The sequence below is a fragment of the Brachyistius frenatus genome, unplaced genomic scaffold (genome assembly GCF_029030835.1).
Source record: "Brachyistius frenatus isolate BFR_SWC_R1_liver_20210118 unplaced genomic scaffold, ASM2903083v1 Contig_35, whole genome shotgun sequence".
NCBI lineage: Eukaryota > Metazoa > Chordata > Actinopteri > Embiotocidae > Brachyistius > Brachyistius frenatus.
The window spans coordinates 1,380,176-1,407,945 of record NW_027210634.1 but is presented as its reverse complement, the minus strand read 5'-3'; the positions used below and the strand labels follow the sequence as shown (position 1 = coordinate 1,407,945).

At 44.6% G+C, this 27,770-nt stretch overlaps 1 protein-coding gene across 1 annotated transcript in view; it reads left to right on the top strand.

Moving 5' to 3' along the window:
• The window catches only part of arhgef28a (Rho guanine nucleotide exchange factor (GEF) 28a), a 44,524-nt gene that overhangs the window by 13,734 nt on the left and 3,020 nt on the right, over positions 1–27,770 (top strand). The window contains exons 6-35 of the mRNA XM_069700798.1: positions 465–654; positions 1,282–1,354; positions 3,340–3,386; positions 3,539–3,605; positions 6,832–6,941; positions 7,039–7,310; positions 7,395–7,566; positions 7,769–7,880; positions 8,556–8,642; positions 9,905–9,947; positions 11,687–11,788; positions 12,434–12,557; positions 13,364–13,499; positions 13,586–13,641; positions 13,727–13,787; positions 13,918–14,053; positions 14,153–14,268; positions 15,290–15,430; positions 15,690–15,940; positions 16,729–16,854; positions 16,951–17,068; positions 17,189–17,443; positions 17,551–17,627; positions 17,724–17,902; positions 18,495–18,586; positions 18,713–18,898; positions 19,276–19,517; positions 20,188–20,235; positions 20,793–21,311; positions 23,704–23,989. Of these exons, the coding sequence (XP_069556899.1) occupies positions 465–654; positions 1,282–1,354; positions 3,340–3,386; positions 3,539–3,605; positions 6,832–6,941; positions 7,039–7,310; positions 7,395–7,566; positions 7,769–7,880; positions 8,556–8,642; positions 9,905–9,947; positions 11,687–11,788; positions 12,434–12,557; positions 13,364–13,499; positions 13,586–13,641; positions 13,727–13,787; positions 13,918–14,053; positions 14,153–14,268; positions 15,290–15,430; positions 15,690–15,940; positions 16,729–16,854; positions 16,951–17,068; positions 17,189–17,443; positions 17,551–17,627; positions 17,724–17,902; positions 18,495–18,586; positions 18,713–18,898; positions 19,276–19,517; positions 20,188–20,235; positions 20,793–21,311; positions 23,704–23,989 (4,424 nt within the window). The remainder of the gene's footprint in view (positions 1–464; positions 655–1,281; positions 1,355–3,339; positions 3,387–3,538; positions 3,606–6,831; positions 6,942–7,038; positions 7,311–7,394; positions 7,567–7,768; positions 7,881–8,555; positions 8,643–9,904; positions 9,948–11,686; positions 11,789–12,433; positions 12,558–13,363; positions 13,500–13,585; positions 13,642–13,726; positions 13,788–13,917; positions 14,054–14,152; positions 14,269–15,289; positions 15,431–15,689; positions 15,941–16,728; positions 16,855–16,950; positions 17,069–17,188; positions 17,444–17,550; positions 17,628–17,723; positions 17,903–18,494; positions 18,587–18,712; positions 18,899–19,275; positions 19,518–20,187; positions 20,236–20,792; positions 21,312–23,703; positions 23,990–27,770) is intronic.

The following is a 27,770-nucleotide window of genomic DNA, read 5'->3' as shown; positions in this document are numbered from 1 at the left end:
AAACATGTCTGTGTTATGACTTGATAAGAACCATTTCTCCTATGTAAATATTCCATTGGTAAATAACGGTATTGTATTATAATATTTTTCCATACTACTGAAATCTACTCATAACATACTGTTTGTAGACCACACTCTAAATTTCTTCACATTACAAAGTATTATAGCTACCATTTGAAGATAACATGAGCTGCATGTAAATCGTTAATAAAGGAGGAAATAGACACAAACTACTGATGCATTAAATGTGAAGAATCTGTGTGATGCACGATCCACCTGCAGTCGTAAAGTTGTACCAATAAAGCTCGGTGGAGACGACACATACCAGTGAAGTAACAACTGGAGCACATGAAGACCAAAAAAAAAATACAGAGCGATTAAATGGGGAGGCTCCATCTTGTTCTCATTAAATTCCCTTCCGTCAACAGCGTCAGCGTCACACAGTGTCTCTTCCTCCCCATCAGTCCTCCAGGTCCCGCGCTCGGCCCGGTTCCCGGCGTGCGGCGCCTCTGGTCTGACAGCTCCCGCATGCTGACGTTCTGTCCCGGGACGGATTCTGTGACCTTCACGGTGCGGCAGGTTTCCGGTTGCTTCCCCCAGGACGGCGTCGCGGCCCTTCGAGAAAGACTAGGAGACCACAGCGTCCTCGAACAGGTGGGCTCAAACCACTGGGGAACAAAAACATCTTTTAATACGGTCATATCTGTTGCAAAAAAATACCTAAAGAATATTCCCGTAGGTCTTTTGCATATCATGTAATGCGTCATTGCTGTTGAGATATTTGCATAGGTTATGTTTGGGCTTTAGCGTGCGATCAGATATTTAGCTGAGCAAGTAACAGTTAAACACACCTTTGCAAATAATGCAGCAAGTAAACGGACAGGTCAAGTTGTCGTGATATTAGCATGTGCACAATGCATGATGTTATTTCAATGTTTCAACAACCATGCAATTCAAAATACTCTACATAAAAATGTTAAAAGCGTTAAAACATCGAGCGAAAGAAACACACCATAAAAGACATTTACATTTTTTTTTAAACAGCGATTTAAACATGACGATAAAAGAAACAAAAACAAGCTCAAATGGTCTAAAAGTTCAATTGCAGTAAGATGTATATATCTATAATACAGAAATAAGTAGCAAGAAATTCATCAAGATCCTCAAATGTGGGTTCAATGAAAAGCAAACGGAGAAGTTAGTCAGCAAATAATTGCATCGCATGTATTGTTTTGAACATGACGGTTTTAACATAAATCAAACGTCCGTTTCCGATTTAAGATCAATGTGCTCCGGGCCGACGCCGAGGTAGACGAGAGAGACAAAGAAGAAGGCCCCCCCCCGATCGATGAAGGTAAGGCGACGTTACGAAGTCTGTCTAACATGTTAGAACTGGAGATTTGAATTCATGCTTATTTCCCTTCAGACATTTGAAAACATGCGACGTTGATTAACTGCAACGCTCCATCCAAACTTGTCAGATTAGAGTCGCCGCTTTTTAAAGAGAAAGATTCCCGAAGCAGGTACTTTGATTCACGCTTAATCATAAGTAAGTATTTGTACCGGTTGCGATCGAGCGTCTGTTTACCCGTGACGCCGCTGCATCAGGGACGGATGAGCTCGATCCGGACACGTGAGCTATCGACGTCTGTCCCTCAGGTGCCGCATGCTACCTCTCACACGGACGCTCCAGCTGTGTAACACGAGCTGAGAAAAACAAAAGCAAAGTCGCACGTGTGCCTAAAAACAAAACACGGAGACCTGAGTGCACATGAACTCGCAGGAAAAACATAAAAATCAACTGCTGATTAAATGAGAATCGGTTCATATTTGTTATCATTTGTGAAGCAGTTATTTTTTTTTTTGGTGTCGCTCAGTGTTGTTTATGTTCTGACCGTTTTCTCAAACAAAACTTCTAATTCAAACACTTCACCTGAAGTTGTGGGAAAATATTCTTTTTCAAACTTTTCTGAAACCTTAAAAGTCGACGTGATTATTGGATTCGGCAAAAATAATAATCAACGCCTTACGCGATAACACAAATGATCATTTTATCCAGCTTTCCGGTATCGCCATCGCACTGGTCTGTGCACAGACAGCTCGTACCGTATGTGTTGTGTGCGTGTGTGTGTGCGTGCGTGTGAGAGACTTTACTGTGGAGCAGTGGAAAAATGAACCTCCGCAGATTGTCTTGAGCAAACACTGCTATGGTCCGACATCCATCACGTCCAACCTAAAGAGACAAGAAAAACACTTCCAAGAGACTCCATAAAAGGCCCAACGCTCCTCTACATGACTGTTTGTTCTTCCTTTGAGACTACAGAGAAAACTGAAGGAGCAGATTGGTTGTTTTTTTTGCGTGTCCCCCCCCCCCCTCCCCTGGGTGACATGCTGGGGCTGGCATGCAACCACACACAGACTCGGTGGCAGCATTGAAGATCTGCAAAGATCTTTCTCTCTCGTGTTCAGACCGCGGGCGAATCGGATTTATTTCGTCCTCAAATCAGATCTTTGGGACGGACTGGATAGATCGGATTTGGTTTGACGCATCCGGACATCACCAGTCCTTTCTGCGTGGGTCGCTGTGGCAACGACGTTACGAAAAAGCGACACTTCCTGATAGCGCTCTGTTAGCGGCAGCGTAGATTCTGCTCACTCTGTCTCTCCGAAAATGACGTTGTCGCCGTTTGTTCGCGTTGATGTGACGCAAAAAAAAAAAATCCGATCCGAACCAGGAGAGCTGTAAAACAAGATCTGATTGGAATCGCATTTCAAAAACCGCCTGCGAATGTGGTTTGGATCCGGAATGCAAAAATCGCATTTCATGTTTTTTTTTTTACATTTTTTTTTTTTATGCTGTTCAGATAAAAAAAATAAATACACAAAAATCTGGATTTGACTAAAAATCGGATTTGGGCTGGCAATAAGTCTCTGGGTCTCCTCCTCACACGCTCACGTTTTGTATCTCTCACCCAACCTGTGGCCACTCTTCTTGGTTACCATAGAGATGGCAGAAGGCAGTATCGACTCATAAAGGGAAGCAGGAAGTGTGCCTCAGTGTTGACCTTAACCCTGTCCCGACTTCAGCAGTCGTCCATTAGTCCTCTGGAGCTTCCCAGTAGGGAGCGTGTTGCTCTTTCTCTGGACCTGTTGCTTTGGACGAGCGCAGCGTCTGATTGGTTAATTTTCCATTCCTGGAGAGCAACAGTCCCATCCAGAGAACCTGATGTCGTGCTGTCCACACAACTCTCCGCTGGAGGAGGAGGAGGCGGAGGAGGAGGAGGAGGGTGTTACTGTGTCATGCGTCAACTTTTGGTTAAGTATTTTTCCTCCGCACAGGCGTCAGCAAGCAGCTCCATGTGGAAGAGCATCTGCTGGTGGACAACGTGAGTATTCTACAGATCTACGTGTTGTGTGCTGCAATGGTTTATAGATTCGCCTCTCACGTATTTGTATTTGTGTTGTTTTCAAGGAAACCGTACTGAATCTTATTAAAAAAGGGTGCTTGCTTTGTGCGTTTTCTCTGGATTGTTTCAAGGTTTTTGAAGAACAGCTCGTTCTGTCTTTGGATGATGATGAAGAAGAGTACCCATCCTCATTATCTGGTAATGCTCCTGTCATGTCTTCTCTTGTCTCTTTTTCTCTTCTCTTCTCTTCTCTTCTCTTCTCTTCTCTTCTCTTCTCTTCTCTTCTCTTCTCTTCTCTTCTCTTCTCTTCTCTTCTCTTCTCTTCTCTTCTCTTCTCTTCTCTTCTCTTCTCTTCTTTTCTCCTGTCTTTTCTTTCTCTTCTTATTTCTCCTCTCCTCTCCTCTCCTCTCCTCTCCTCTCCTCTCCTCTCCTCTCCTCTCCTCTCCTCTCCTCTCCTCTCCTCTCCTCTCCCCTCCTCTCCTCTCCTCTCCTCTCCTCTCCTCAATGAAGGATTTATTTTGCTCAGCAATCTGGCTCGGCAAACACAATAGCAACTCATCCAGACCAAAATACTTCTTTTCCATTTTAATATTATGGCAATAATACTCTGGCGGCTGGCTTCAATGATGAATGTGTAATCCATTAAAAAAACAAAACACAATAACATATTTGTGGCTGCCCTGAACAGCGGGGTGTGGGAACAACACGACACATAATATAAGCTGTTTCTCATGCTGCACTGGCTCCATATGCAAAGCCATATTTTGAATCACATCATTGGAAATCAATAGAGTTACTGCTTCACGGACACAAGACAGGGATGCACCTCTCAGTTTGCGGTACAGGGGCAGTTCTTTTTTCTTTTTTCTTTTATTAAATGGAGGTATTAACCTTCAGGTCCTTGCCTCCACAATGACTCAGTCCAGGAGTCCAGGAATCTGCCCTGTCACGGGGACAAAGACAGGAATGGGGTCAGGCTCGTCCCACTCAAACTCTGTCTGAGATGATGCCCCCAAACTGGCTAGCCGCCCTGCCGTCCCCTCCCCCCTGCCCGATTCCTTCCCCCCCCCCCCCACCTCTGGGTCAGACAGTGGCGCTGTGTACTTGAAGCAGAAGAGATGGAATGTTAACAAGCTAAAACGTTGCGGGCTTACAAAAGTTGACATTTTAGACGAGACGCATGCATTAACCTTGAATTTCTTTTTCTTTCTTTTTTTTTTTCCTTTTTCTTTTTTTAAACACACCGGCGTGCACGCGAGACTGTATAAGCTTAGCGAGCGCAAACACTCACTGGCCAGTTAAAAAAAAAAAAAAAACTTTGAGGAGGATGCTCGAATGTTTCAGGTGTTGCCACGGTTACGGTGAATGTTAATTTCCTGTGTGTTGTCGTGGAAGAATGAAGAGTTTGTTGTAAACTCTAGAGAGACTCCAGTGGCGGTGAATGGAGCTCGTAAACAGCTGTATCTATAAACTGAAGTGTGTGTGTGTGTGCGCGTGTGTGAGTGTGTATGTATATCGTGAATGGGCGCGGATCTCTTCTGTATTGCTCAAATTATCAAGCTCATTGCTGGGCTGAATACTTGTGCTGTGATGACAGCGTCTCGAGGCCGCTGTGGTCAAAAGACAAAAAAAAAAAAAAAAAAAATAATGTCATCCAGAGTTATTGTTTTTTCCAAATCTGTTGAAATGATCATAATAGTCTCTGGTTCCACTGACATAACTCACCAGTGTCAGTTATTGTTGGAGCTAGCCGGTGTGACAATTAGTCTAGCAGCTGACACTGGTGCTGCATCAATCTGTCACCACCCTTCAAGTTATCGTAAATACAGCTTTTCTACATCTGTGTGTGCAAACTTTGAGTTGACCAAATAAGATAAAAGGAGGCAGATAGAGACATGTAGAGAAGAACAAGATAAAAGAAATAAATGGGTATTCAAATTTTTTTTTTTTTTTTTTTTTAAAGTCCATGCTTGGAGCTCCACCGTAACGTCTTCGCTGTGTGAGAGCGAGCAGAGAGGAAATGCCTCTGTGATGCCCAGGATTTCCCTTAACATTAGTGCAGCCGTGGCCGGTCCAGACATCAAAGTCTGGGTGGAAAGTGCACTCATCAAGGGAGGCAATTTTCCACATTGTCATAGCAGAAATAGCGTCCACCACTCCCATAGATATGCCCCAGGGACAAGCAGCAAGGTACATGCTGGATATACTGTACACTTCCCACTCGAGCAGTTTGTCTTTGTGAAAGTAGATTGCCTTTACTTTATGGTACTTCTTCATGGTGTTTACGATGTGTTACTTTACAGATTTAAGATTTTATTCATGTCATAATATTTATAATGCATCGCTTTGGACGCACCCATCTCTACATAAAGGAGTTAAACCTCAGTCAGCTGCGACATTTAAAAATGACTGCATTATTCCATATCGTGACATATTGTGTCGGCTTTTTAACACGAAGGAGATTAAGTTTCGCAAGCCAACATGTTAATTGCAGCAACTTTTTTTTTACCACGTTCATCAACTTTCTTTTATGCTAATATTCGATGATTAACACTAAACACAAGGTTTAGATAAAGCACCTGGGAATATCATTAGTTTTGTAGTTATTTGGTTAAAACCTAAAGTACTGGAATTAGTGAAATTTTGACACGATAAAGCTATTCAGCTAGTTTGGCTAAAAAAAAAAAAAAAATACGATTCTGGGCTGAAGGTTTCTCCGTGATAATGATAAACACTAACTTTTTTTTTTTTTTTTAAAGAGTTCAAACCTGAAAGTGTTTAAATCATGGACAATAGCCCATGAAAGCGAGAATACGACTCGACGTCGATAATCCACTCTTTCCCTGAAAACAGGCAGACAGCCTGCTGGTAACTGTGAAATGTGAGGGTTTCTACGAAAAACAAATCTTTTGAAAGGTCAAACATGAGTAGGTATGCAGTATCTCATCACATTTTCCTTTTTTACCACTCTAAGCTTTGACATTCGGGCTATAAAAGATGAATTACTAGAATGAAGTGGGAGAGAGCGAAGTAAATACGACTTGCCAGTCCGATATGATGACATGTTTGGTCATCCGTTTCCTTTTTTTTTTTAATTTTTTTATTTTTACATTTTTTGGCATGTCACTGTGAAACTTTCTCGATTAATTTTTTTTATTATAGGCTGTGTTATGAAATGTGTTGTCTGGATAAGTCGTCTGATTGTTTTACGCTCCTCTGAAAGCCGCTCTCTTTGTTCGCCCGGACGTTTAAGTATCTGGTTGATGCTGGGGATGAATTATGGTAATCACTAGTGGCTTCTCGCTGTGCTCCGTGACAGTAAATCATTTCGTGGTAAGGCGGGGGTGGTGGTAGAAGTAGTCTGTTTGACTTATTATAAACTATAGTGAAGCCATCCTGAGATCGCGGTGTGTGTTTATCACAGTAAATGGGCATCCCATGCCGTCCAGCGGAGTCCAGAGCCCGTCCACGCAGCAAGCTACGGATCCTGTGATGATCAACGGCGGCGATCGGACGGTCACGCAGCCAACGCAGGTCAGGCATCGTTTTATTTAAACCGAGACGAGTCCGTTTTTCTTTTTGACTTTTTAAATGTTCGACTTCTTTTTCCGTTTTGTAATTTTCACCACAGGCGGACGATCTCGACTTCAAGTACAGAGTCAGTGGAGCGGCGCGGGGCAGCACGGGGACGGACGGCGGTTTGTGGGACATAGTGGACACGGAGGATCTTCTGCTAGCCACCGACACTCCTCCACCATACTCGGAAGGCTTCTACCCTCCCTCCGTGCCCTGCTCTCCCCAACTCTCCCCCGTTGACCGGGCCCTCACCAGGCTGAACGGCCCTGCCTCCTCCGAGCGGACCAATCAGAGAGACAGTCCGCCGATGGACACCTGCGACCTCAGGTACTAAATATCTTCAGCGAGGTTTCTCCTGCGAGTTCTCGGCCCCCATTGTGTGTCTAACTAACTCGTTATTTATTCCTCCAGTCCCAGTCTGGTGGCTCTGGAAGTGGACAGTGAAGACGAGAGCGCTGAATCAAAGCCTCCACTTTCCCCGCTCTCCTCGGATGTGGAGAAAAGTGAAGACAAGAGGGAAACCTTTCCGGATCTCACCTGCATTCGCAGCCAGTCGGCCTCAGCCTGTGAACCCGCCTCAAAAGTACAATACCATCTCAGTTGTCACGTACCCTCATTAGCTCTCTATTGTCTCCAGACTATTTCTCTCCGCTCTGTTGCATATTATATATGTACGGATTCCCTCAGAGAACCAAGATTACAATGTAACCACATTACACGTCCACTTTTCCTTCGAATTATTTTATGAAGTCTTTTACTTTCAATTCTGTTTTGTCCTCGTGTAGGAATCGGGCGACCAGGGGATTCGACTGCGCTCCTATTCCTACTCGTCCTCCAAAATCAGTTTGCGTCCTGCTCGTTTCACGCCGGACAACCACTCTTCAGACGTCAACCCTGGTCAGTAGCACTCAAGACTGTTAACTACCTCGCATCGCTAGAAATCCACGCGACTTAACAGCGTTTCCAACTAACTTTACCAGTGTTGTCTGTCACTAATGGCGTAACCTCACGTAACCGGTTGGAGCGTATTTTATGGTCTTTAATTAATAAACTAGCTTTCAACTGTCAGTAGCCTTTCTACTAATATAAAGTACAGTCAACTCCAAGTAAATGTTGCATTAGTGGTTTGACTTTCAGGGAAAATAGGTCCCTCAGTCCATCACATCAACTGTTTCAGAAAACCACAGCTTACCAATTTTAAATAGTTATTTTTGTGTGGATTAAACAAAATTAGATGGATTTTTTTGTTCATTTTGAATAGAGCCATTCTTGCCGTTTCCTGTATATGCTAAAACTACGCTTACTGGCTGCTTGCTCCAGCTTCATACTAAAGGGACAGACATGAGCTCAGTTAACAGCCAAGAAAGCAAACAAGCATAGTTTCCAAAATGTGAATTATTCCTTTAGCAGTTGTCTTCAAATAGGGAGGGTTTCTAGTTTTATTTTATTCAATTTTGTATTCCCAATAACAGCCGTTTAGCAGCTCTCGGCTCGGAGTTGACTGTACTTGGTGATAGTTTGCAGCCTCTGTAGCCGATGCGTGAGCAGCCCTGTGTCCACTGTGCCCCGTAGATGCCGCTCTCCACAGTGTCAGCCACAGCCGATCTCTCCTTCAGGCCCTCTCTCTGTCTAAATCTCTGTCTCTGCTCCACCCTGGTAGTAAGTACTGGATACCTGCCGCCGTCACACTGCGCTCTCAGGCCCAGCACACCCGGCACGCCACTGTCACTGTCAGCGCTAATGTGTGTGTGTGTGTGTGTGTGTGTCAAGGTTATTATTGTAAACTGATTCATCTGTTTAAAAAAAAATTGGAAGTCGAATCAAATCCAAAATCTATGTTTTCCATCTCATGGCTATTCGTAATGAGGGAACTGTTGCCCGTAGTGACAGAGACTCGCCCACCTCTGCGGTTACTCTCAGCATTATGGAGCTCTATAGCACATTTTAGCAGATTGTTTTTTTGTTTTTTTTTAAACTTAATTTCCAGCTTTCTTTTTTTTTTTTTTTTTTTTTGTGAAGAAAAAGATCTGATGAACACACTGACGCCACCTTACCGGTGCTACACAGCAGACACGCAAAGTTAGCAACTAACTAGTAAACCCAGGGAAGCATTAGGGCGTTAATGAGCAAAATATTTTCTTCAGAAGTTGGTGGAGACCAAAACAGACCTGGAATGAGGCCGAATATTGGACTTCCATTCATCGTGTGGACAGAAATACAACTTTAAGATCATGCTGATGTTGCTTTTGTGTCTGCCGAATATGTAAATAAACAAGCCGGCTCGCCACGGCCATTGTTCCTCTAGTGGTCTTTAATGGAAATCGTGACTTTCTAAGTGGGGGAAAATGGCTCATGATAAAGAAAAGTGAAAGCTAAAAAATTTTTTTAAATAGAAAGGAGAATTGAAACTCCTGATGTAAGAACGAAATGAGAATCGCAAAACCGTAATAACCTTGGCATGTCCTTATATGGCTTACCTAATCGTGACTCGGCTTTATTGGATGAAATCAGCTTTGCATTGATGAAAGGAAACGTTAACTGATTGCCTTGCAGCCTGTGACACCATGTGAGGAGTCTCTGAGGGGTCATCGCTGTGTTTCTGTCTACGCTGCTGCTTTCATACGTATCGTCCTGCCCTCATTATTACCGTCTCTGTCACTTTGCATATGATTTGTGGTCGTATGCAGATGTCATCATATCAGCCTGTTCAGAGGGGAAAACAGCTCCTCTGGCATGTAAATGAAACCTGTTCAGGCTTTTTCTATATTCTCTTTAAATCTCGTTCCCTTTTCTGATTGAATTGTCTTCCTTCTGCTTCCTTTCTTCTTCATCTCAAAGGAAGTCATCTTTCATGTACTTCTCCTTTCCTTATTAAGCAATTACGTCACCAACATTTTCCTATTCTTTTTTTATCTTCACAGAGCAAAGAGCCTCCGGTATATCAGATCAGTCCCACGAAAAAAGGTATTTATTCTTTACAAGTAATTAATTCAAGTGTTATCTTTTTTTCTCTCTCTCTCTCTCTCTCTCTCTCTCTCTCTCTCTCTCTCTCTCTCTCTCTCTCTCTCTCTCTCTCTCTTTCCAGTATCTCGGGGGTTTTCGCTCTTAATTAAAATCACTGTATGTTTCATCAGACAGATAATCGCTAGTGCCAAGGGTAACATATGTGGGGTATCCACGGTGACCAGGTTGCTTGGTGACAGCTGGCCTTCTCTGAAGTTTTCTGTTCTTTTTTTTTTTTTTTTTTTTATGAGGCTGTTTAGTCGTGATGCAGAGCTGTTTTTTGTTTGTTTGTGTTACTGGTGTTTTGATCCTCCCCCCTCCCCCAGAGACAACAGAGGTAGTGACAGATATCAATATTACCCTGTTATTTTGGTATTGAACAAGGATTTCACCCTGTTTTTCATCTCGGGCTCATCATGCCTCTGTGTTCCTTGTTTTCAAATATGACGTGCTTTATCACGGACACGGACGCATGTTGATGCATATTTTGTGATTTGAATGAAAAACACGTCCGTGTTGGAGGTTTTATGTGGCCTCCGTCTTCCTCTAAGAAGTGGCAAGGATATTGTTTCCCCTTCCTGCTCCACTCCTGCTATTTTCGCTCTTGTTCTTTTAGGAACTAGAACAGCACTCAGAAAGCGCTGACCTCTGCCAAAACCAACAGTCCCTTCTTCTATGATATCCACATCTGCAACTGCTTCCCATTATGCTCGTTCCAAAAACTCTTGCCTCGCTTAAACCTCACATCTCAGCTGTGAAACCGTGGATCCCAGGTGCTCCATAACGACTGCTTCCAGTAATAAGTTTGAAAAAAAAAAGTACATGTTTGTGCGCCAGCTTGTGTCTCATCAACGAATGGTAGGTGATAAAATGGTCTGCACTTCTGTATCGTGCCTTTTTACCTTAGTGGACTTTACAATTTGCCTCCTATTCACACACACATTCACACACCAATGGCTCGCCACTTAACTTTGGGTTCAGCGTCTTGCCCGTGGACATTTTGGCATGTTGACAGGAGGAAGTCGGGATTTGAACTGCCAACCTTACGATGAGTGGATAACCCGCTCTACCATCTGAATCACAGCCGATATGGAGTCTCGGCCTTTCTGTTATGGCCTGTGTTTTTCCTGCTATTGAACTTCACGACCATCTACTGAATTTTAAAGATGTATGGCATTTGTAAGGCCGAATGCTGTATCTCGCATGTTAAGGCGAATGAAAAATAATTACTGGGCCGATCCACTTCATTATTTATTGGGTTCTTCCTTGACCCATGCTACACACTTCTGCCAAGTTTCCTTCTAATCCGACCGGTCATTTTTCTGTAACCCTGCCAACAAACACGAAATCAAACCGCAGTAAAAAAATAAAATAAACACATCCCCCTTGGCGGAGGTAATGCTATTTGGCATCATTACCTCCGCCAAGGAGGTTATGTTTATTCTTTTTCATCTGGTTATTCCTCCATTGAACTGCCACATCTCAGCAGCTCCCCCTTGTGGAAGATACCCGACAGCGTCCGGGCTGAAAAAGAATCGCGGAAAAAGCTGAAACGGCTAGCGGCGTTTCTTATTATTTCCCATTGATTGAGTTGAGCATTTGATGTTTGTTTTGTTGTGTGTTGGTTGAACAAGCAGACATTTATGGCTTCCCGTCTGTGATAAAACAGTGTGTTTGTGTGTGCGCGCTGTTCTTTCCAGGGAGATTAAGTTCCGTAAGCGCGCCCAGTCAGCTGATGAAGAGGGCAGCATGGAGCTGGCCGAGTCCCTCCAACATCTCACCCTGTCTGAGTTTCTCAAAGAGTACGTGGGGGCGTGGGGGGGATTGACCTTTTCCAAGCTACCCCTGACTGTCCGGTCCAAACGAACTAACCCGAAACAAAACTTGCGGCACGATTCCCTCCTCACAAACCTTCCCGCAGCTCCTCTAACAGCAGAACGATATCGTTTCGGCATGTCTGTTGCGTCTAACAATTTCATGAATTTTGACTTGCTTTCACAGCGCAGAGTTGCAGAGAACAAACACCGGTTTTTTGTTGTTGTTGTTTTTTTTTGCACCGTTTTAGCGACTAACAAAGAATCTTTATGATCACAATTTTGATTTCAGTTGCTTCCCCTTAACATTTTATGTTTTAGCAAAAACAACCAGCTGCAGATGAAATTATAATTCTTGGTAAACTGTTGCGGTTTGAACTAACCACATTGTGAATCACTCACTGTATGTTTGTGTACTGTAAGTGTGTAAGAATACACAGCTGTGTACTCGTACTCACATGGACGCGCCGCCTGCGCCTTCCACAAGCCTGTTGCTTTGTTGTCTTGTCCGACTCGCCGAGAAGAAAATCAGGATGTTGTGACTAATGCCTGTCTGCAAACCCGACTGCTATTGTTTTAAGCGCACGAATCCGAAAGTAACAAAATGCCGCTGATGATTTCAAATTTTCACAGAATTGAAGAGGAGGAGTTGGATAAGTACAACATCCCGACCAAGGCAGAGTCGGAGAAGTACAAAGTCATTCGCACCTTCAGTTTTCTCAAGAGCAGGATGTCCAGTACACGCAACAAGACCAAGGTAAACCCAGACTACAAACAGTCCAGTCCTTAGCTGCTGCACCTATCAATGAAACTCAGAAATAAAAGTAGAATATAAGGAATAACTGGTCTAACTTCATCTTGTTGTGAACAAATCTAGCAAAAAAAAAAACAACAACAACTAAGCTTTAAATCAGCTATAAAGACTTTCAACCTAATTTAATAACTTCAAAATACATTTCCAAATGTGTGCTCTATAGGTACAGGTGTGCTGATGCATATAAAGTTCAATTTAGCTATTCATTCCCGTAGAAGTATTAATAATGTCGGACATTTAGAGACACTTTTTGGAAGGCCGAGACTCAGGTATGAAGTACGTGACTCCTTCTCTGCCTTCTGGGACACACAACCAGGAAAATGTTTCTGGGAATAACTCAAGGTCGCGGTGACAGACCAAACATGGTGTCTGGCCTCTTTCCTTTTTTAATGATTAATTCCCCCCCGCCTTCGTTGTTGAGTCAGCACAGAGACCGACCGGGAGCCCTCCCCGACATGCATCTGTTATTTACGCTACGCTCCCATTTCCGTGTCAGTGGACTTTCTTACGGTTAGGGGATAGAGGGGGAGGGGGGGGGGAAGGCAGGCGCTCCTTTCACACTCATTTATCTACTTGAATGCGGGAAAGTTTGCTGCGCAAATAGAAGCTTTACAAAGATCTGGTTAATAGAAGTCTGAACTGAGGCTTGTGTTGACCGGAGTTCAGCTGTCAAACAGCTGTTTTTTTTGTTTTTTTGTGTTCATATGGCCTCTTTGCTAACGCCAATGTCTCTGGCGTGGTTTTCAAAGGGGAAAGGGAAGGACAGGGAAGCCAAGGACAGGCAGCTGAATGGACACCGGTTTGCGACAGGTTCCTGTTTAGGCCCTACAATGTGTGTCGTGTGTGACAAACCGGCGTCTGGAAAGGACCTTCTGCACTGCTCGGGTAAGTAAAAGTTTACATTTATAGTTCTTGGAACAAATCCATTAAATACAACTTTAAAAAAAAAAAAAGATATGCCTCTGTCCCAGGTTGCACTGCCATTGTCCACAAGGGCTGTAAGGAATCTCTCCCCCCGTGTTTGAAGGTGAGTCTTGCTCGTCTCGACTGGACTCCGTCCCCGCGTCTTGTTGTTTGTGCTCTAACCAGACGCTCTCATTTGTATTACTTAGAAACTTCAGGACAAATATGCCGTGACCATGGTGAAGAACAGAACAGCATCCCTCCCACAGAGTGAGTTTAAAAAAAGTCAGGTCGCCGACGATTAAGGTCACATCGCGCGAGAAGTTTCCTGTTTGTTCCGTTTTTCACTGCGGCAGCACCGGACGGGGCGATTAATCGTCTCTTTTGTTTTTGCCTCAAGACTTCACAGTGAGAGACAGTCCGCCTCAGTCTGCGAGCCCCATCTCTACCTCTCTGCCCATCGCGACCCCTAAAGAGAGGAGGGACGCCGGGACGCAGTCGCTCTCTCTCTCTGGAAGTTTCCCCAACAGTGACGGGTCATTAAGAACTTTAAAAAAAAAAAAAAAAACATAATGTGGTGTGAGGATATTGGTCACAATCGGTGTAATGATGGCGTGTGTTTCTCGATGATACAGCCGCCTCAGTGAGAGTTCAGAGACGGAGTCTGATGCCCTGAAGTCGACCAGCCAATCGGAAGAGCTCCTCCCGACCCCAGTGTCCTCCACCTCCACTGACTCATCCTTCGGAGAGGGTATGAGATGTTGTTATTAAAATACCCCAAAAAGAAACAAATCAGTTAGTCAAATATTACGCAGATTTGAATATCCCCCATGTGGCCAAATGTTGTGTTCCTGCTATGAGAAGATGCTGATGAATGTGGCTTATATGGTCATCTTGGGATAAAATTGTCCAGAAATAGAAAAGTGGAGAGGAAATGTAAATCAGCTGCAGAGTAGAGATCATAGTCCCACAGTCCTGTCAGTTACAAAACAGGAAATGGTTGAAAAGAAAATTCCCTTTTCCCCTTTTTTCTCAGATTATATTCAAATTATTTTTTAATGGATTTCATCTTTTTAACTCTCCAAACAGACTTTTTAAAAAAAAATAAGGAATTCTATTTTGTGAACTTACTAGTGACAAATGAGACGCAAATTCAAACAAAATTTACAAATGTGTTAAAAAATAACTTGTGTGTAATAATAATCAATGTAAAAACACTATTTTGAATGTTGATCCAAGAGTTTGATCAAAAGGAAACTGAGCTATTGTATGTTTTGGGAAAAAAAAAACCTTATCTACTTTGACATTCCACAAGAATTCGGTGGGAAAAAAACAGACATCTGAGTTTTCCACCAGCACTTGAATGCAACATGTTTGTGGATCATAGACTGCAAAAAAAACAACTTAAATGTTACCCAGTCCAGCCACGTATAAATAGTTTACAAATATGTCTAGACTTTAATATGCACAATAAATGATACTGCGAATCTGAAGTAGAAAACCGACTTTTAAGTTGTTTGTATTCATTTAAAAAAAAAAAAAGGTTTAAAATTTATTAAAACATGATTTTTGAGTTTGAGGAGTGAAAAAAAACAAATTTCTAAAAACCATAAACGGCTCTCAAATGTTTACAACATATTTGTAAATCTTCTTTTCGTTTGTGCGAGATGAAATATGTGCTTTGGCACCTCTCTCTCTCTCTCTCTCTCTCTCTCTCTCTCTCTCTCTCTCTCTCTCTCTCTCTCTCTCTCTCTCTCCCCCCCCCCCCGCAGACTGCGTGGACTCGTATATCCACGCCGACATCTCGGCTGATTCTGTGGATTACGAGGCCGAGTCGTGGAGTCTGACGGTGGAGCACAAGTTCTGCAAGAAGCAAGACAAGCGAGCTGTCAAGAGGCAGGATGTTATCTACGGTGAGCAGATGTGTGTGTGTGTGTGTGTGTGTGTGTGTGTGTGTGTGTGTGTGTGTGTGTGTGTGTGTGTGTGTGTGTGTGAAAGACAACCACTGGAATGTGTCGTTTCCAGCAAGTCTCACTGTGATTAAAAAAAAAAATGACTCACCGGATAGCAATTTTAAAAAACAATTATAAGATTGAATAACAGCTGATAAAATGCGTGTCTTTTTTTTTTAATGCGACGCACTAATTTGAGTGTCTTTTATCGCCGGCGCAGAGCTGATGCAGACGGAGCTCCACCACCTGCAGACGCTGCACATCATGGCCGAGGTTTTCCGGCGCGGCATGAAAGAAGACGTGCAGCTGGACACCGACGCGGTGGAGCGGGTCTTCCCCTGTCTGGACCAGCTGCTCCTCTTCCACCACGCCTTCTTCGCCGCCATGAAGGAGCGGCGACACGGCTCGGCCCAGCCGCCGGGACACCGGAACTACCTCATCCGGCGGATAGGAGACGTCTTGCTCCAACAGGTGAGCCGGGACTTCTACTTTGATCTTTTTTGGGGCGGAAAACAAACGACTCTCTCCGTAGACTTCAACGTAAAAAAATAGCGTTACAAAACCAATGCGTTTTAAAACACCGGATCGAAATGACTTTAGAAATGACCACCATGTCTCGGGGTTGTATTTCCACTCTGCCTGCCACAGAACACGCTGGACAGATGCAAAAAAAAATGTTGTCCCACGTCTATCGAGTGGTGCCATAGAGCCCTTCTATCAGGATCTTTTTTCTTTTTTTTTTCACATCATTGTTGGTCCAACTAACTACACAGCAAACTCTTCGACGTGGCGTTATTGTTTAAACCGGTTAGTTTAAAGCAGACGTTTGGAGTGGGAGAAATCACCTGAGCACCTGTCGAACTGGGAATTTCCCAGTCGGAAAGTGTGAGTTTATTGAGAGCTCGGAGAAGTCCGTCTGACTTCCACATGGCAACATCATGGGTGAAAGGTGGAGATACACTTGTTCAGCCCAAAAATAAGTCACTTCCTGGTTTATTTAGGTTATGAAATAATAATGACTCCATTTCGTCCCTGCGATGGTCTACATCTGTGATGACGAGGTTGTTTGTCACTCTTCTGTATTCAGAAAGCAGATAGCGCAGATTTCCTGGAGGCTGCCACGTTGCCCCTTTTTGTTGTTGTCGTGTAAACGCTCTCAACCGGGAAGTCGGAGGTTACCAAATCGGAACTTTCCCCGCTAAGTACAAGTACAGGAATCTGGTGCGGTTGTGATTCACAGTTTTTTTTTTTTTCTGCAGTTTTCAGACGAGAACGGAGACAAAATGAAGCAGGTGTACGGAGACTTCTGCAGTCGTCATAACGAAGCGGTCAGCTTTTTCAAAGAGCTGCAGCAGCACAACAAGAGATTTCAGAGCTTCATTAAGGTATTTTAACCTTTTGTATAAAGATTTTTTTTTTTTTTTTTAGATGCGAGCATTGCAACCGTTCTGCAGCGTAACTATTCATCTTACTTTTTCAAGCTACAAGGTAATAATTCTTTGGTGCGACGGAGGGAGATCCCAGAGTGCATCTTGCTGGTAACCCAGAGGATTACAAAGTACCCAGTGCTGCTGGAGAGGATCCTTCAATACACTCAAGGTCAGTCGTCTGCTGCCCTCTGCTGGCGGTTGCAAAAAACAGCCCAATAAAAACACAGGAAATATACAAAGTGAAACAAAATATCCGTTTCAGTTTTCTTATATTTTTTTCCCCCCTCAGAGGAAACACAGGAGCACGCCGACCTTTCCAAGGCCCTGGCCCAGATCCGAGAGGCGATAGCAGCCGTGGACCTGAGGGTCAGCGAGTACGAGCAGCACCAGCGGCTACAGGAGGTGTGGAACCGCATGGAGAACCGCACCTCCGCCAAGCTGAAGAACGGACACACCTTCCGCAAGCAGGACATGATGGGGCCGGGCCAAACGCTCAAACACCAGGGCCTGCTTCTGTGGAAGACGGCCACCGGTCGACTCAAAGGTGCCACTTTATAGCATCTTTTTTTAAATTATTTTTTTTTAACAAAGGAAACAAACGATCAAGACCAGTGATGTAACCGTTTCCCTTCTTCTTTCTGACTTCCACAGACGTCCTGGCTCTCCTTCTCACAGACGCACTCATCTTCCTTCAGGAAAAAGACCAGAAGTATACATTTGCTGCTGTGGTAGGCATTCAGTGATCAATCATACAGGTACTCGGGTGTAGCAGTAATCGGCAAGTGAGACAGATGTGGTTGTTGTTTTTTTTAAACGCCCTTCAGGACCAGAAGCCGCCCGTCATCGCCCTGCAGAAGCTAATCGTTCGTGAAGTGGCAAACGAAGAGAGAGGGATGTTTCTGATCAGCGCCTCGGCCGCCGGGCCGGAAATGTACGAAGTCCACACGTCGTCCAAAGAGGAGCGAAACACCTGGATGAGGCTCATCAGAGAGGCTGTAGAGAGGTGCGTGTATACGTCTGTGTTTTCTGGGTATTCTGAGGAAAAGGAGGCTGTTGACGGCTGAATATTCCGATTTTATCGCGTGCAAACATTTCTGCTGGATACAATTTTGCCACGTTACTATTTTTACATAATTTTTCCATTGTTGGGATTATATTTGTCTTCCACCTACTGGCACTTTTTGCACTTAATTGTCCTTAAATATAGCTCTTCTTGTGTGTCTAGCTTTGGGATCAACATTATTGACATCAGTTGCTGATAAATATAATGTTATGAGATTTTACGAGCCTCCCTTCGTCCAAAGGGGCGTGCCCTTTTCAGGTGGACTCGTGCTGAATCATTGCTGATTGGACATTTTGTCTCTATACAGCCTGTCATTTCCACATGTGTTGTTAACGCTGATGATGGCTTGTGGCTGAAAGGAGTCTGTTTTTTTTTTTTGCCCACAATAAAGTAATAACAATAAAGAGTTGCCGCTATTCTACAGTTTTTTTCATTCTCGTCTTAAACCGTGCTCCCGTCTTGTTTCCCGACTTGTGAGTTGTTGCGTGCCAATTCTCGACAAACACTTCTCTAACCTCCGTTCACCGTTCAGCTGTCCGGAGGAAGAGGAGGAATACACAAGTGAATCTGAAGAGGAGAGGCGAGCTGCCGAGGCCCGTTTCCAGAAGATCCACAAGCTACAAGGTCATTCATCTATTTATATTTCCATCATTGTCTCTCTATTATTTAGACTGTTTTATAAAATAGAATGTTTATAACCTGAGAGTTAACGCTGTCCAATCCCCGGGTCTATGTCAACGTGCGCATCAGAGATTCTGATGAATCGGGACCAGCAGATCTGCACCAGCCTGGAGGAGAAGCTGCACATCTACGCCGAGCTCTCGGCCATGAGCTGGAGGACGGACGCGGCGCTGGTCGAACCGCGTCTGCTGGTCCAGCCGCACTCGGAGGAGCTGCCGCAGGCCGCCCTGCTGCTGGCTGCCGCTCTGCAAGAGGGTGAGCGGTTTAATAAGATGACAGAATAGATATAGATGTCTCTCCGAGATCTTTTGCGGTTTGTCGTCATCAAAAATGTCTGAATATTCTGCAGATTTTCTCAAAGACACTTCAATTCGCCGAAATTCAACAGAATTGCAAGCTGTTGCTTCGATTAGTTCAATTTGCATGAAGTATTGCAATCGCAAGATGTAGTTCCAGAATTCTGGAGGGACTGACATAGTAAATGCTGTTGTAAGCGGGCATTTACGTATTGATGGACGATGTTAGTCAAACATTGATAACTTCTCCTATGACGACATATTTTCAAGAGTTACAAGGTTTGAACTTCTTTTAAAACTGCTTAGTTTTTTTTTTTTTTTTTTTTTTTTTCGTAGCCGATAAGCTGAAAGCCACGCTGTCATCCAAGCCCGACTCTCCATGGAGTCCCGGCCAGGGCTCCGACACGGACTCCGTGTTTCCCGTCAGCCCTGCTGCACCCGTAGAGTCCGGCTCGGACTCCTCTGAGGCCTCGCCTGAAAACCCCGAGGCCAGCGAGGGGAGCTGTTCTGCCTCTTTTCTACCGCAGCTCCTTTCAGCTGACTTGCAAAAAAACAATACCAGTGACGTCGACTTCAAGGTACATATTCTTGGCAATTACAAAAAAGAAAGAAAAAAAGGGGAGATTGTAAATTAAATGGATTTTCAAGTTAAATATTGATGCAGCTATATGGTGTAATACTTTCCCGTAGCTGTTGTGGTGGAGGTCCAGATGTATTTCCCGCGAGTTATAGCATCTGAATGTCACCTCTTCACAGATGTGCGGCTCATGATTGCCAACAGTTGTTTTAATAATTCAGCGCGGCCTATTAGGATTACATTTCGGCCTTAATGCAATGAATCATTGATAAGACCATAATAAAGGAAGTCCATTTAGTTCCCAAAGGTACTGCAGCATTAAAAATGGATATGGAGACTTATTCAATTTACCATGCCACAGCCGTGCCTCCTGTTTGCAGCACTTTGTGGACCTGTGAGGTAAATTACTCCGATAAGAGAAGAGTCATTTTCTCATCAGCTGCTGTGTTAATTGAACCCGAAACAGTGTTATAGAGAAGCAAGCGGCCTCCAGGGGGCGCAAATGTTGCACGAGTGCAAGCTCAAATGTGGATTTTCCACTCCGCTCAATAACAGGAAAATACTCTAATTATTTAGCTGTAAAATTTGTGCATTTACATGCAAAGCATGCACGAAAAACACAGGAAATATATGTAATCGATATTTTGTTTGTGATTTTTCTCCATTTACAGGTCGCTCAAAGTGTCCAAAACCTGACTCGGTTGCTGTTCAGTCTGCAGGTAAGTGAGAGCACCGCAGCCCCTCGTCTGTGTTAAGTCATCAAACAAAACAAGCCTCGCCTGTTCTCGGTACGAACAGATACATGCTGCATCGGTTGCAGACTCAGCTGGGATGCCGGCTTTAATATGTCTGCACACTTCAGCTTGCGTAAACAGAGAAGCGGCGCTCTGCTCGGCTGTTTGAAGCCGAAGGTAGCGAAACGCAGGAGCTCGTCCTACTGATCTTGCCTGCCGAGAGACACGGAAAGGCCTTTTGTTTCGCTCTTCGTTGGTATAAAATGTAAATTTGCGTGAGGAAAAACGTAATGTATGCGTATTTGCATACGGCAGGTGTGTATGTGCAGGTGTGCGGGTGCTCATATTCAAACTTTTTTTTGTATTCGTTCCACCGTTAGCGTTTGGATCCTTTAAAAAAAAAAAAAAAAAAAATCAGGTCGGCCGTTGAGCCCAATCGTGATTTCCGTCCCATTTTGTAGCTTTTTTTTTTTTTTTTTTTTTTTTTGCGATGATACACGTGGTGGTGAAAATGTGTCCCCTCTCTCCCTGTCTGCGGCCAGGCTGCGGTGACCATCCAGGACAGCAGCTACGAAGTCCAGAGGCTCCTCCTCCACGAGAGCGGGCGCCCGTCTCCCCGCGCCCAGCGGCCGCACCCGCCCAGCGTCCGCGGCAACACCTTGCAGGAGCAGGAAAAGCAGCGCAACCTGGAGAAGCGGAAGGAGGAGGTGGCGGCGGCGCAGCGGCTCCAGGACCGGCTGCGGCAGGAGAAGGAGCGCTGGGAGCGGCAGTGCCAGGCCAGGGAGAGCCAGCAGGGGGAGCAGGAGAGCCGGCTGGAGGAGAGGGAGCGGCAGTGCCAGCTGGCGGCGGAGAGGCTGAGGCGCGAGCGGGAGGCGCTGGACGAACAGCTGGAGGAGTACCAGCAGAGCCTGGAGCGGCTCAGGGAGGGCCAGAGGAGCGTGGAGAGGGAGCGCGAGCGTCTGGAGAACCAGCAGAAGCTGCTCCAGACCTGGAGGCACGGCCGGCAGAGCAGCCTGCCCGCGGTGATCCCTCACATGGTCATCCCTCTAGACGGACAGCAGGTAAGGGGGGCGGAGCTCAAGTGATAACCGTTTTCTTCTGCCGGTGGATTTCAAAATAGTCTCCTCTGTGGAATCAGAGGGTTCGATAACGCTCCTCACCGAAGCTCTTGACCCCGACGGACGCGCAGTGTTTATGGAGTATTTCTCTGCTAAAATAATTAACTAGAAGCTTCTTTTTTTTTTTTTTTCTTCCCTCGGACAGCGCTGAGCCCGAGTTACGCCGGTCCACTCATTTACACCGAGCAGTTCAATCCCCTCTTGATGTACAACCTGCGATAATGAGAGCAATTCCAGCGTCATTTGTCTTGGTGCTCCAGCAGCTTCGCTCACCAATAAACATCTTCATGATTGATGATAATTAAAGCGCCCGCAAATAAAAGCCCCAACAAAATAATTAAAACCAGAGGCACTTGTCCCGAGGAGCCGATCAATCGTGCCGGAAAGGACTTAAATTATCGACACTTTGTTTGGAAAAGCACTACAGTGAAATGTCGTCTCACCCTCTCAACCCCACCCCCACCCCCACCCCCACCCCCCGCAGCTGCACGTAGGATAAAGGGTGCACTGTTCTCCGTGCCCTTTAAGTCCCCGATGTAAATCACAGGGAGCAGCAGCAGCAGCAGCAAACGGTGAAACTAATACAGCAGAAACATCCATGTGCCGGTTTGTGCTGCTCGGTTCAGCAGGTGTGACCGTTCAAAAGACACCCCCGAACGGACGGACAAATGAGCCGACTCATGTTACCCTCCCTCCCTCATTAATTTACAACACCACCTTAGGGTTTTTTTTTTTTTTTTCTTTCCTGGCCAGACGTGATGAGTCTCTCCTGGCCTTTTCAGACTTATTTATTTCCATTCATCTATTTCAGTCGGTGTGGAGGCTGCTTTAATAATATGACAAAAGCGTGCGGAGGAGGCAGTGGAGGTCCTAATGTTTCCCCTGGTAATGTTTTGGCCAGAGGCAGCAGTTCACGGGGTCAGACACAGATCGAATGATGCACGCACGCACGCGCGCAAACACGCACACACACACACACACACACACACACACACACACACACACACACACACACACACACACACACACCAGCTCTGAGGTCGTTTCTAATTAGCTGTGCTGCCTCCTCTCAGTAGAGGAAAGGCCGTGTTGATGTGAAGACGGGACGTGAGAGAAGAGGGGTGGGAGGAGGGTCTCTAAGCAACCTGCGTTGACAACTTTATCATACGTTAAAGGCCCAGTTCACCCAAACGACTCCTAAAATTTGACGTACTTCACTCGAGTTAAATCTGCCCCTTATTTATTTATTTATTTTTCTTAGTTTGTGGTCGTATTAAGAGTTTGAGATATCTTTCTCTGCTCCTGAATTAAGAACCACCAATAAACCATTGCACTGTTCTCTCAGTGTTCTTTTTTTTTTTTTTTTTTTTTCAGAAACGGCCTCCATTTTAGGGACAAACTACAGAAGACACTGGGAAGAGTTTTCATGGAAACTGCTCTCCATTAAAGAAATAATCAACAAAAAAACCCAACTCGCTGTAAATTCTTTATAATATCCAGAATACGTATTTCTTGGGTGTTGTGAGCCTCAAAAATGAAATTTCATCCACTTCTGTTATATTGAGGAAGAGGCTAATATCTCCAAACTTACCTGTACATTTACTACAGATAAGTGGGGGGAAATAGATTTTTGTGCGACTCACCTTTATTATTCTCTCTTTTAAAAAAAATTAAATTAAACACAAAACAAAACATCTCCTGAAAAGCAACAAATGCGGTAATACAATTTAAAACAAATCCATAACATCAAACACAAACACATATATACACGTGCATCTCATCAAATCAAGCCTAGTGTTGTAATAATACTAAAAAAAAGTATCATACTAAATCAAATTTAATGCCACAGCTTAAAGAAAATAGAAAAAAATGATTTCATATGGATGTCAGAAATAATCATAACTCAGTGTCCCAAGTCTTAAATATTTTCAACCCGAGTTCTTTGAGGAGAAATTCATTATGAAAGGTAAACCAATGTAATCATGTTTAAGATATAGAATAAAGGAGTCCACAGCCGACTTTTTTTGAGGAGTTGAATATGTGGAACCTTTGTTATTCTTTTCAAGGGTTTGATCTCAAAAAAAGATCGTTATAATTCAGTGTTATACTTTTTGTCAGGTAAACCATGTTTGACTGCTGTGTTTCCTGATCCCACATGCAAATGCCTGAGTGCATTTCAAAGGTGCATCGTTGAAAGGTTTCACAGGTGTGGACACCACCCAACCATCAACATCCTTCCGCCGAATGGCTGCTCTCGCCGCTCTTGATATCCATCTCGCAGGCCTGAATGTTAAAGCGTGTGACGTTTCGCTCTCTGTCTCTCTTCCTCTTGAAGGACTCGGCTCCCAGCCCGTCCAGAGACCACGGCGGTAACGGCTCCGTGTTCGTGAACGAGGCTGCGTTCGCCAGCGCCACCATCAACAACCGCCACGTCCACCACAAAAGAAACGACCCCAGCGCCCACAACTGTCTGAACACGCTGCTGGCCAGAACCAGCAGCAGGCAGCCTCCCGTGGCTAAGGCTCCCCACGGCCAGCGCTCGGACTCCCAGGGATGGGTGATGGGGACCGGATACTTCTACAGCCCTGCAGGACGGCTCGGCCTGCAGCACACAGCCAGCGGTAACGATTACGTCGCTTCCCCCCCCCCCCCAAAAAAAAAAAAAAAAATAGAGGCAAAACTATGAGATATTGCGACCCAATAGCTCTTTTTCACAGCAGTCATTTTAACAGCAGGGAAAGGACCGGTGTGTTGATGATGGCTCAGCTCCTTTAAGCGTCCCCAGGAAGCAATGACGGTGAGCCAGCATGCACAAAAACAGGACCTCCCATTTAATGGAAGGCGGCCATCATAACCACATCTATGCTTTCCTTACCGGGAGAATTCAAAATGTCTGCGGTGAAAGATCCTCCTGTTGGGATAAACTAAAAATAAGAGCAAACATTACATTTTGTGTCAAACTCTGAAAAATCCAATTATGGCCCTTGAAATGCTTCCGAAAATCTACAGCAGCAAAAATAATGAGCCGGTCAAACTGCCCCTAAAATGAGGATGCATTCAAAACAGAGGGTCAACGTTCAAGACGGACCCCGACAGAAAAAGCATGAGTTTCCCACATATGACACGTTTACCACATGTTGGAACACATGATAACGTGGGGAAGATTATGTAGGAAAGTTTTCACATGAGAATCTGCATGAAGCTTCACCCATTGCACCATGAAAATGTTCCAAAACCACATGTTTTCCAATGAGCAAAATACATGTTTCTCGTGCACGATCACAAGAGTTTTTTTGCACATGCGAAATTCATGTTGTTGGGTTTTTTTTCTGGAAGTGGAAGAAGGCGCATCAGGTCAGGAGGGCAAGCAGGTGGATTTTGCAGGTTTGTGCACCATGAATTCGTCCCCCCAGAGTCAGACTGTCAACACCGAGTTCTACTGTGTCGCTCGGAGGTGTCTGAGGGGGAGGGGAACACATTATTTTTGGCGTGATGACACTTTGGTTCCACACCGTGACAACGGGGTCGGTTACAGCGCTTTGAAAAATGTGCGAATTTCTCGCCAACAACAACACAGTCGCCGCCCCCACCCCACCCCACCCCACTCCAACCCTATCTGCCGGATTTAGCTCCTCGTGACATCTTTCGGTTTCCGCCCCAAAAATTTGACACAAATTGTGAATGTGTGCTCTCTGCTCAAGTCTCAGATCCATTATGAAATGAGACCAGTGGTCACAAATAACGCTTTGCAGCACGGGTGCTTCTGTTGATGTTTTTCCTTGAAAAATCACATTAACATTTAAGTTATTATCAAGGTTTTTTTTTTTTTTTCCGTTTTTTTTTTAAAGCTGGAAACCGAAGCTGCAGAGTGAAGGATCTGATTCGATCTCGGGAGTATTTTCTCAGGTCCATTAAGCAGCTCAATTACTACATATCACTCCGACTAATGTTTTAGTATGTTCTAGTATTTATCTAATGTGTGCTAATGGCAGTAACGTGCTGCCTCATCGTGCTGTGAATGCAAATGAGAAATCTGCTACCTGTGAGAATGTAAACAAACTCTGCGCCTGCACTGGTTTCACCCCCCCCCCATGTGTGTGTGTGTGTGTGTGTGTGTGTGTGTGTGTGTGTGTGTGTGTGTGTGTGTGTGTGTGTGTGCACTGTACACACAAGCCCGCTCTGCTCTCATGGCCATCTCCCTGGTGAGGCCTTGTCTGTCCTTCCTCTCAACCCTCCCTCCTCCTCCGCCTCCACCTGCACCACCACCAGGCGAGCGAGCCGGGGGCCCCTTTCGCCCCCGTCAAAGGAAAAAAAGAAAATCGATGGTTTCCCTATCTATTGACCGGAGGCGTAGACAACAGCATGTGAATCACAGTTCACAGGCGATGGCTGACTGATTGGGACATCGATCTAAAAAAAAAAAAAAAAAAAAAAAATCTTTACAAAACTCATTACAGCATGACTTGCCATGGCTTAAAAAAAAAAAAAAAAGTGTGTGTGCGGAGTAACGAGCGACGCAGACGCGAATGAATCCGTGGTTCACTCGGGAGGTGTCTTGTGCGTTCTCACAATTTCGCCCATCCCCATTCCTGATCCACTCATGCAGCAGCTCTCGCTCGTATTTTACAGCAGGTGTGTGTGTGTGTGTGTGTGTGTGTGTGTGTGTGTGTGTGTGTGTGTGTGTGTGTGTGTGTGTGTGGGAAAGGGTGGGGCAGTGAATAAAATGTCCTATCTTCACATAATTTCCTGCTTTCATTTTAGCCCCGACAAAGAGTCATGTTCATATTTTATGCGCAGATCTAAAGAGCTCCTGTGCGACCTCATAACGGATCACCGGCACCTGCTCTCTCTCTCTCTCTCTCTCTCTCTCTCTCTCTCTCTCTCTCTCTCTCATAAAACACAATACAAAGAGGAATCTCTTTTCAAATGCAAATTCTCCAGTCAGTCAGTCACACAGATCAAAAAATATCATCTCATTTCTTTTCCTCACCTGAGCATGTGAACATTTCTTCTTGTGCACACACACCAACGCACACACACTTTTTTTTTTTTCTTTCTTTTCTAATCAGCGGATTTCCATAATTTGTCCCCGCACAATGTAATCTCGGGGAACCAGTTGGATGTAATTTTTTTTTTTTTTTTACTGAAGTGACGCTTCATCTGATGAGTCACATCAGTTTTTTTTTTTGTGTGTGCGTTTTTGTTGCCCGCCTTTTCATACGAGGGATGAGAGCATTGCGAGTAGGCTGCAGATGTATCCGCCGCACTTTACGGTACGCGGACAAATTGGAAACCGCTTTTCTGATGCGCGGCGTGATGCACAAACCTGCTTCGCGAGTTTCCAACAAAGCCTCGGGGTGGACGAGTAATGGCCGAGTGATACTAAAGAATATAAGGAAAGCAAATGTGTGAGACTCGGGTGAGTCATCGACAGCGTATGCGCAAAAGAAATGAAATCTCCCTTCGCGGTGACTTTTTACTGTTGTTGTGTATGTATGTTTACCCCCCCCCCCCAAAAAAAAGATTCAAAGTGAAGGAGACGTTCGCTGTCATCATCGACCAAGCTTTCCTGGACACAATACTGTTTTACAGACGATACATCCTCATACTGAAACATCGGCAGACGGCGATTTCCACTGACTCCCAAAATGACATGCGCGCGCGTTTTAAGCGCCCCCTACAGGAAAGACAATGTCTCTCGTCCAGAGACATGTTTCACGTATATAACGAGACTATTTGACCCAACAAACATAAACGAATACGAAATCGCATATTACATCAGACGTAAAAAATTCAGTTGAAGGGACCTTCCCTGACCTCGGTCTGCTGCGTGTGTCTTGGTGCCGTTTTAAATTGTTCATCTCGAGTACAACAACGCTGCGCAAGTGCAACGCCAAATCGGTTAACAGTTTATATATCGACTGATTATGACCCACAATTTTTTTGTTGACGCTAATTGGCGGGGAATCCCAGTTCTCACAGAACGGTCCAACTAAAAGTCACATCATCATCATCATCATTTTGAAACAGCTCGCTTCTCCCTGTAGGTGCATTTCGCTGGTGTAGACAGAAAATAATAATTGCCTGTAAAAACAAACAAACAAAAAAACAACCTTTTTTTTTCTTTTTTTTTTTTTGCTCTTCAGATGTTTAACAGCCCTAATTTTGTGTTGCCTTTCTATAAATAGCTTGCATTAGCATTTGTGTTGAAACGCCTTGTTAATGCTAAAATGGCGTTACCTCTCGGATGAAGCTCCGCGACGGAGAGATGGAGTGTTTTATATCGTCTGGCTGCACGCTCGGCGTTTCATCCATCAGAGGTCCGGGGCCTGTGCGGTGGCTAACAGAGCCACTCCGACAGACTCTTATATAATTAATCAAACGGAGACACTTTCCTACAGG